At 34.8% G+C, this 10,894-nt stretch overlaps 1 protein-coding gene across 1 annotated transcript; it reads right to left on the bottom strand.

Annotated features, from left to right (window-relative positions):
* Positions 1 to 2,473: 2,473 nt before the first annotated feature.
* Positions 2,474 to 9,933, bottom strand: GCD1 (ribosomal protein L20). The gene is made up of 3 exons (XM_088954197.1): positions 9,076 to 9,933; positions 5,331 to 5,520; positions 2,474 to 2,846 (listed from the first exon to the last, which is right to left on the bottom strand). Exons 1-3 carry the CDS (start codon positions 9,768 to 9,770, stop codon positions 2,628 to 2,630), a joined length of 1,104 nt encoding a protein of 367 aa, XP_088810323.1. The 5' UTR covers positions 9,771 to 9,933; the 3' UTR covers positions 2,474 to 2,627.
* Positions 9,934 to 10,894: the final 961 nt, after the last annotated feature.

The raw sequence follows: 10,894 nt of genomic DNA, 5'->3' as shown, positions 1-10,894 counted from the left end.
AAATAAAAGGCACAAGATTAAACCACAGGTTGGCTCTTTGTTGCGTAAGAAATTGGTTACCCTGCGCCATAACCCAAAAAAATAATGCTTGGGTTGGTATCAATAAGCTAAGCCTAATTGAAAATTGAAATCTCACAATGCTACTTCCACTTCAATTGTGCTTCACAAAGCCTCGTGCACGGTATGTATCCTAACTCGTATTTGCATCAGAGATTTAAATATCGCATTGTATTGGCCGATATGCACCGATACGCGTTGCATCCATTCAGAACTCTATAAAAAATTACAAAAGAGTGATTTGAACCCGGGTCAATTCACGCACAATAGAATTCATGGGGTTTTCAAACCAATAAGTCGCACTACGTTTTGTGATATAAAGTAAAATAAAATGAATTTTATTCTTTTTCTATTCACATGTAATTTAAACAAAACACACATTTATATTTAACAACGCTAACTAAAAATTAAAAAATAATATTTAAAAATAGTATTTTATAAACTAATAGAATAAATAATGTATCAAATCCACTTTTATATAAAAAATATTATTTTTTATAACAAGAAATTTATACAAATAGAATATTAATAATAAAATAATTATTTTAATACTTAAATTTTATAAATTTGCACATGATATAAATCTTAAAATTTTTATATACTTTTATTAGTTATTAACTAATATTTTAATTTACATTAATAAGTAATAACAATATATTTATTATTTCCAATAAAAATAAAATATTATATACAAAATATTGAATATAATATTAAATTGAATCTATCAAATCCACTAATCTACATTTATTTCAAAAAATGATTTTTTTTTATTTCATAAAATTTATATAAATAAAAATATTAATAATAGAATAATTATCTTAGTAATTAAAAACTATGAATTTGTATATGATATGCATCTTAGAACATCTAACAAATTTGATATACTTTATGTTAAGATTGTATTTTTATAAATTATTAATTGATATTTTAATTTGCACTTGGAAATTTAATATTTAGTTGACTTTTTCTTAATGTTAAAAAATTAAAATAATAAAATAAAAAAAATATTTGATATAATAATTAAAATATAATAGGTGCATATGTTTAGTGTCTTAGACTCTTGATTGATGCACTATAAATAAAATTATGCATCTCAATTCATTAATCATAATATATTTTTTCATATATATCCTTAATATTTATATTTTTAAGTAGTTATAGTATATATTTCTTCATAATATACTATGTTGTAATCATTTTGATATTAAATTTAGTGTGATTAATATATTTATGAAATTCATATGAATTTTCCTATCATATCCATGTAATTTCATCTTTTTCGTCCATATAAATGCATTTACAAAACGAATCCATATCCGTATCTGAGTTGTCCGATATAATACCCGATACCAATACTTTAATCCTTGATTTGCATACAATACATAAGACTGAAAAGTACCTGTAAAATGTGACTTCACTGCCACTAAAGTTGTGTTTGGTTTGAAAGAAGGTAGAGGGAGGAAGGGAAACGTAGGGGAAACCTAATAGGGTGGTTCAACCCCCACACAAATTTTCTTTCTTTTACACCCAACAAAGTAGGGGTGCTCTGAAACCGAACAAATACTACCGATTTATGGAAAACCTGTAACCAAAACCGAACTGAAGCCCATCAGCTAACTGATTGACCAGTTCAGTTAACCAGCAATTCAATTCGTCGATTTTTCAGTTTTTTTATATTTACAATATATATTATAAAAAATGTATAAATATATAGTAAAAAAGTAGAAATATATAGAAAATATTATGTTTTAAACAATAGATAATATATTATATATTATAAATATATATATATATAATGTATATTTATTGATTTATAATATATAATATATAGAAATATATCTATACCGATCGATTCAACTAACCGCTAGTTTTTTATATTGGTTAATCGAAACCAAACCGACCAATTCAGTTAACCAGATTTTTTATTCGGTTGCAGTCGGTTTTTCAGTTTTTCTTGCTCACCCGTACAACAAAATCAATTTCATAGGGCATGATCTAAATAAGTACTCCACAATGCATAACTAGATGACTTTTTATATAAACTATCTCATCGTTCTATTCACAAGACAACATCAGTGGCTCTGAGCCCACCCAAATTTGATGACTTCGAGACTTTGACGCCCAAAATTGAATTTCATTGGGTATTTCCGAATAAATACTCATAAAAAAAAAAAAAACATTTCTAGATCTTTTTTCGACATAAACCATCCCGTTGCGCTACATTATCTCATTCATGATTCATCCGAAGATTGTATCACATAATCGAGACCAGGATTTTAACCATTCTCCTGTTCTACCATAGGAGGGATGAGAGCTAAGCTAAACATTTTTTTTGGCAGCTAAGCTAAACATAAGAACATATTTTGAGATTCTGACCTGTTAGAGGAGCTTAGCTTGTAAATTCTGGAAAGATTAGTTACCACACAGCAATAAACATTTTTTTTGGCAGCTAAGTTAAACATAAGAACATATTTTGAGATTCTGACCTGTTAGAGGAGCTTAGCTTGTAAATTCTGGAAAGATTAGTTGCCACACAGCAATAAACAGTAGAAAATTTGCTCTAGGACAAATCAAGGAAGAATTCTTCGACGGCGTCTGACCGTCTCCCTTTTCACATACATCTTCTCCATTTCATTTAATGGACGGCTGGACCCATCTGGTAAGCTGACAAATTTCCAGCCACCACCATTTCCCCGCTTTTCTCGTGGACCTAGTTTCTCAACCGTGAAGTTCCAGCCTTCAGAGGAGCGTCTCCTGCTATACTTGTGGCTTTTTACTTCACCAGCCATCTGTAAGAATCAACATCACATAAGAAAACAGTTTTTTGAAAGGCAACATAAGAAAATGGTTTCACAATAGCCTGTGTTTACTTCTCGGGTCTATTAACATGTTCAGGAAGTAAACGAAGAAGAATGCATATATTACACACCTCAATCCCTTGAAAACATGTCCAGACAAACTTACAGAAAAGGGTGCAGAACTAAGAGAGCAGTATGGCAAGCACCATATTTCCAGAAGTTGTACTACTTGCACAGAATTGATGAAGTGGAATGTTTCTTTTTTTTCTAATTGACAACTGGAATCTTTTTGCTTTATTATTAACGAAATATTATTCATTACCATTTATAAAGGTACGCACCAAGGGCGCTTGAGAACTGTTGAATATTCTTTGATACAATCTTTCCAAATAGACCATCAGATAGAAAAAGGGACCATAGACCAGATGATGGTAACCTTGTTTCCCACCAAAACCACAAACCAAGAGAAAACCAAACACATTTGAATGGGAAAATGGGGGGAACTGGCTGCAACCTCTTCTAGAGAAAGGAATATGATCCAGAAGAATTAGACACCACCTCAAAAAGACTATTAAGCTCAATTTTGATGAAAGTAGCTATGGTATCTGGGTCCTTCTGGAGTGAGAGATGTTTCTAGGGATGAAGAAGGCCAAGTGAAGGCATTGTTCTCAGGCCCAATTAGAGCAGGGGACTATACAAGGGTGGAATTCATGGCTGCTCTTCAAGGAATACAATTGGTAAAGAAAATGAATATCAAAAAGCTACTCATTGCAGGGGATTTGAAAGTGGTAATTAGAGTGGCTAGCAAGAGATACGCAAATAAAAAACCCAAAGGTAAAAAGGTTGGCTAATGAACTGTCTATGCATTTGGCCATGAAGAGGTTACTGGGGAATGATTATTTTGGGCTCAATAGTAAATTAAACATTGTATTCAGGTAGGGTAAGCTCTTACCCTCCCCCAAGGGATGTTTGTAAAATACCTGTTTCTTTTCTTCATTTAAAGAAGTCTGAAATAATAAGCAGAAGAATTCCCAAAAGATGGTAACAAGGCAAAAGAGAAATAGAAAAAATGTATTTTTACAAGGGGATCGTTTGGAGGTGTGATTAGAGAAGCAGCAGATCAGAAAATATGTATTTTTAGAGCCAAAAAAACTCAAAACAATAGCAGAGAAGGGAGAATATGGGAATAAAAAGTGAGAATGCAAAAACACCAACAAGGCTTTAGTATCAGCACCAAAGTTGGACCATAGAGTCAGCATCTTCTTGTGTTAGAATCACTCCAATTCTAGAAGCAAAAACCCAAAGAGGGCCTAACATATATTTATAGGCAAAGAGGGGGAACTTGGATCACCCTTTTTCTTTGGTGGGTAAAAAGAAATTTTCATTTTAAAAGAAAAAAGAAAAATACATACTGAGAGTGTGTTGAGGCAATACCCAGAAATAGAAAAATGACAGCAATAACAGAAACAAAAAACTAACCATCACCAGTTGAACAGATCTTTGAAATCCCCCCATCTCCCAAAGATCATCCCCACATCTTCCTTCCTCACTAGCAGCTTCTGGGAGCACAAACAAACTTGGATCACCCTTTTCTAGGACAAATCCTAATTGGCTAAGGAGTAAGACTTTTACTTAATACAAATCCAAATTGACTTAGAACTAGGAATAAGCCAAATACTGCTTACTTTATGGCTATGCTCTCTAACGTATGAACATAATTTTGACTTGCTAAAACAACTACTAATCCAATTAGGAAACTATTATGAAACTAACTCCTAGTGCAATTAGAGAAATGCAATTAGGTACCAAACCCTAACACAATTAGAAAAACTACTCCTCATCATCCAAGCCTTATTCCGACTATGTGGGATCGGCTACATGAATCCTGTTTTCGTCATTACATTCTGTTTAGAGTCATATCCATTGTTAAATTATTGACACCTAAAATCATTTTTTACTACTTCTACCCCTGCCCTTTCCGGCCCCTTCAACTTGCAATAAATCATTTCTTACAGGTGCTGTTAATGGTCTTCTATGCATATGACCAAATCATCAATTAGAAAAGCTACCAATGATTTAAATAATAATAAAAACTTCTGGAAATTACAGAAATACCCCCACAATCCAAAATACAAAAAGAAACAGAAAATCCTACATTTGACTCATTGTTATCTGCATCATAACAAAGAATCTACTCAAGTGATTTCAGTTTTTTTCAATATAATTTATGTATATAAAGATCCAGTGTATATTACAAATATCATCCTGTTGTTGAAATTCCGAAAACTCGATCAAATAATACAAGCTTTTTTAAAATTCACCAAGTATTTAGAGATTTATGCAATCAAAACAATGTAATATACAACATACATTTCTTTCTTGTAAGAACTTTAAAAATTTAACCGGATAATACTGGTACTGTAGATTATTATTTTCTTTTAAGTTGAGCTACAGTTATGGACATCTAGAACTCACCTTCTTTTTGTTGAAGTTCATTCTTTGGACAAATTCTTCATATAGCATCTCATCTTCCTTCATTGATATTTCATAATGAACCTCATCAGGATCTCTGGTAGTACCATCCCAGCCCTCAGGCATAACCTTAAAATCAGGCTTGTAAGGAAGAGAAGCCAAATGGAATTCCCTGTCATGAGAATTGAAAAATCTGCAGGAGCGAAAAGTTAACCAATTCAATCATCCTCCCCAAGAAACACATATATATAATAACAATAGCAGCAATAATTATAGTAAGAGATGGACAAATATATAAAACAACAATATTATGGATAAATTAGTTAAATGACCCTTGGGGATTTTGATAATGGATGGAACCTCCTCAGAAGTTTCTGAAATAACACTTTACCCTTGGCTTTTTAATAGTCAGAAACATGTCCCTCCAATTATTTTGATGAGCAACAGTAATGTCAATATTTATTTTTGTTCCTCCCATCTGTCAATATTTTGTCCCCTTAGGTGGTGGAAAAACCAAGGGAATAGGAAGAGTTACAGTCTATCCCCCCCCCCAGCCTTTTTATTTTCTTGATTGTAAATCCTCTCAAATCACTTCTTAGAAGTCAAATTTATCCCTTCAGCCTCTAGGACATTTTACATCTAGGTGGTGGGGTCAACAGTTCAACCATCCAAGTCAAATGGGTCAAACTGTGATGCCATAAACAAAATAAAGTATAAAACTGTTAAAATATACTGAAAATATATAAAACTACAGAAAATATGTAAAAAACGGGAATGTTTCTAATATTAGATATTCATCAATCACCATATTGAACAAAATAAGTGATAAATGAATTATTGGCTAAAAAATACAAAAAGGGAAATAGAGAAAGAGAATAAATACATAACCCATGACCTGTTGGCTGGGTAAAATGGTTCAGTCACCTGAACCAGCCGAATCACCAGGTCATTAACCAAGTAAATGGATTTTTGCAACTGATTGCACAGGTTAAAAATTAGTTCGGACTCATTAAAAACACTGCTCTTATGTTCTTCTCAGACCTTTTTCCCCCTCCTTCACAAAGCTAAAAGATTATTTGCTCTATTCGTGGATCATGACCCTCAGCTGCTCAGCAATCTAACCTCTTGCTGAAGAACGGTTTCACATAACTTTTTAAGACCCTCAACCAGCCTGTAACATTATCTATAGAAAATTAGACACTAGTCTAACATCTAAACAACCAGGATTGATGCAAGGGGTCTGATGTAGTAGAAAGAGAAAAGTCCTGCCAAGATGAACAAGCTGGCTAAAGATGAAGAATTAAGCAATTGAAGACATACAAGTCTAGATGTATCCAGTCAGCCATCCAACAATCCTAGAGAGCCATGTCCTATAAACAAATGTCTGACATGACAAAAGTCTAGGAAGAAGTGTCCCATTTTTTTGTGATAGTAAAGAAAAAATTTGATTAAAATAAAAAAAAAAAAGGATTGAGCAACCTGGTGATAAAAAAATCACCCAAAACATAGAAAAGATAAATCCTTCCACTTGCACTATGCGTAAAACAAAATTGTTAACTGATTACCCCAGCAAATATCACTGGTTAAAGAATTGTCACGATATATTTTATATTTCTGAACCATAAAGAATCCTACATATGATAGGATTAAATGAACTCAACAAGATATGCATGGTACTTGGCAACCCTGGGCCTTCTGGTAGTCCATTACTTAATTTTTTTTTATGATTATAACTTAATTTGTTAATTGTTATAGGGGAGATCTACTGCATCTTGTGGCCAATCCTCCTTTCTATATAATTGGAAAGTGTTTATCTGAATGCAATCAGATGGGGGGATTGTAGTCAATTAAGGCCAAGAGTAGCTAACTAATGTGGGGAATGAAACAGCTCATGCATGGCCAATTTTAGATGGATCCCAAGGGACCAAAACTCTAGTGCTCTACCATGTAAGGTAAGGTGTAAAAAGGGAAAGCATGTAAATGGGGCTTCAATGCATTAAATCTCATGTATAGCACATTTATTTGTATAGAATGGAAAAGCTGGTATTTTCTGTATAATGCCTGTCATGTATACCAGTGTTATCAAAGTGTCAACTAGTTGACTGACTACTCAGTTGAGATTTGAGAGCCAAACCAACTGCACCACTAGCTAGTTGTTCAATACTCATGATGCAGGCACCTAGGATGACTAAACATCAACTAGGTGTCTGGGTCAACCACAATATCATTTTAGAGCTTTATTGGTCTGTGTATCTAGTTATTTCAAATAACATAGAATATGACTACATTATGTTATATTCATGCTTTTGCTTTATGGAAGCATATAAAATAGAAAAAGGCATAAAATAAAAGCAGTATTAGAGTTCTATAATGTTTTCTTCCAAACAGTGCTGTGTTGGTTCAGAGTTGCCACAAACAAAGGGCACATTGAATGATCAAAGTTGCTTACCTTCTTTGGAAGCTTTTCTTTGTTTGCAAAACAAAGATTAAGCTAAATTTTCAATAGAATTATTTTCTTACATAAATGTAGCTTATACTAACCTATTTACAAGATTCCATCAATATCTTGTATTCAGAATATATCTTTTTTATCACCTAGTCAGCAACTACACACCAACTAGTCATCATATCAGTTAGAAAGGCTTAATTGGCTAGTCATTGCACTGCATTGATAACACTGTTTGAAATTTCCCCTGTCTAGCACTCATCAAATAGATGGGGTCAATTATGTACAAAAGGAGAAGTTTTCTAGTAACTTAATACCTTATGATACTAGAGCCATAAGGTCTGCACAACCATACATATCTATTCTGCACTGCAATTAGAAGTCATTATTTAATGGAATGCAGCACTAACCAACCTGCTCAAATGAACAACACCAACTGCTATAGCTTTTATATTGAAAGGCCGATACAAAGGCAATCTCAAAATTTCAGTATTGCATCTCTGTATTACTGGTCCAAATGGACTCTGAGCTGCAATTCCACACCCTCATACATGCAACAAAGAGTTCCAAGCTGAAACCTCAGCTGTATCCATTGCCAACTGAATTCCCAAATTAGAACATTGAACTTTTTTTCCTTTGAGAAACTGGATTAGAACTTAAACTTTGACACAGTTTCTTACAAGCATCACCAACTGCATGAAGCAAACTGTTCCCTGCTTCAAGGAAAAGAAACCAGGACGAAAGAGAAAGAGTGAGGAAAACAAAAATAACTTTGAACTCAATCATTTTTCTTTGTTTCTTGTCTGGATTCCATTAATTAGTTTGGATTTGTCAATACTCGGCTTATTCTTCACTTCATACTTCTTTCCAAATCAAGGTTGTGTTAGCTTCTTTCTTAATGCAAATAACTCATGCCAGCACCTTCCCTCCACACCTTCTCCAAATAGGATTGGGAGGTGTTGAAGAGGGTCGGGAAATAATTTTTTTCCACTTGTTTGAGACGGAGACAGGAAGTATGAGGCCATTTCTATTCCAAGCAATATCTGTATTTGAGAAAAATAGATACATACATCAATATACCCTGGTCTACAGTTCAATGGAGCATCCACAGAATAAATATAAACACATACAGAATTGCAGAAGTTGATTATGTAGCTATCTGGAATGAAATGCAAATCAAAAGAACAAGCGCACATGCTTGAATCCCCACTAAACCAATCGATAAACCAAATAACAAAAAAAAAAAAGTGTTGGGAGATAATGTCAATGAAGCGGAAAAGTTAAGGGTTTTTTTAAACATACTCTGGACAAGTATCAAGCAATAGCTCAACAGAATCATCCAATGGGTGGCCTAGCTTCTTCTCCTCTTCTTCCTCGAGTTCCTTAAGCCACAGGATAGCATGAACCCTCTGCCGCATGATCCGATAATCCTTGGCCAATCTCTCGATTGTATAGACTTCGGGGTTCTCTTTATGCAGACGATACATCTCAGCCTTCTCGGAGTCCTTGAGATATGAGCCCCTAGCTCCAGGCTCTCTCACCTGCTTCAGCAAGACACTGATCTCCTTCATCCTCTCTCCCCAACTGTCGACGTATTCCTTGCTCCTCCTGTTCTCCTTCTCCAACTCCGCCACCTCATCACTGAAATCCGACTCTGTAACCGTCGGAGAAAGGGACGGCGCCGCATCACCGGATCCGGGAGATACCTGACGACCCACTACCTCACCATCGAAGTGCTCTTTGGTCAATCCGGTCGACCACGACGAAACAGAGTCCCAACCGATATCAGAGGAGGACCCGTCAGGTTCTTTTTTCCCAGAAGAAGAAGATGAACCTCCGTAGGTCTCCCAACCTTTCTCCCAAGCATCCTCATTTCCACCTCCGCTCCCAGATTTCGTGGAGAAATCTCTTGAGCTCGATCCTCTTAGTGATGCAATTGCTCTTGCATTAATTGTCGAAATCGAGAGGCGAGAGAAGACGCGATGCAGACTTTGCATCTTGTTTTGCTTTCTCTGGTTCAATCTGATCCTCTTTGTCTTCTGAAACTGGAATTTCCGACGTAATTGTAGCAACTAGCAAGGCTGGAGATCGAGGAAGTCGAACTCCACGGTTTGCTGCAATTTAGGGTTTTGGCAGGGGTTGCAACTTGGGCTGTCTGGGCCGGATTTAGGTACAACCTAGGCCCAACTCTGGAAGGTAAAATTCCAAACAAAACCCAGATCGACCAATAGGTGAAGCCCATACTTACAAGACCAGGTCCAGCCCAATTGGCGTGGGCCGGATTTGTCACTTTATTGCTGAAACATAATCTGATTCTTGTTTTCAGTTAGGAATGGTTATGGGAGAGACGGGGGCTGTGTTTTGCATATGCCATTAGACCAAGCAATTGGGTTGGATGGGTTGGGTTCGGGTTGGGTCAAGGTATTTCGGGTTGGTTTTGGGTCGGGTTGAATTTTGGGTTGGGTTGTCAAATGCTATACCCCAATCCTAAATGTTCGGGTTAGGATTGACCCATGGGTCAATTCGGGTCATCCCAAAAAATGATTGAAATTTAAAAATAAAAAACAAAGACAATTTATATGAAAAATGTCAAAATTAAAAGAATTAACCTTAAAATTCCAAATATAAAATACAAAATTTAAAGAGTAAAGTAGTAAACAATAAAAAGTAAAGACTAAATAGAAAAAATTAAAGAGTAAAAACTTCTAACAATGCATAAATAATCCCAATTAGACTTGACAATTGGGTCAGCGGGTTGACCCAACCCAACTTAGTTTTTTTGGGTTGGGTCAAGTCGGGTCATTTTCACATTCAGGTAGCTAAATATGATACCCTAACCCTGTTTTTTGGGTTGGATTAGGTCGGGTTCACGGGTTGGGTCAACTTTTTGCCAGGTCTATATGCCATCTAGGGGTGGATTCGAGCCGAGTAGTATGAGGCTTGAGCTCAGTTCACCAAGGTTGTATAAAGGCTCAAGCTCGAGCTCGATTCGAGCTAGAATATTGAGCTCGGCTCGAGTCAATAACTCATAAACTTTAGGAAAATTATTTTATAATAATAAAAAAGTATATATATAATTTATTTTTTATTTGATATTTAAAAAATTAAGAATTATAATATT

The sequence above is a fragment of the Nelumbo lutea genome, chromosome 7 (genome assembly GCF_056320005.1).
Source record: "Nelumbo lutea isolate HS-2025 chromosome 7, American lotus-T2T, whole genome shotgun sequence".
Taxonomy (NCBI): domain Eukaryota; kingdom Viridiplantae; phylum Streptophyta; class Magnoliopsida; order Proteales; family Nelumbonaceae; genus Nelumbo; species Nelumbo lutea.
The sequence above is the reverse complement of the archived record's forward strand: the minus strand, read 5'-3'. Positions and strand labels throughout refer to the sequence as shown.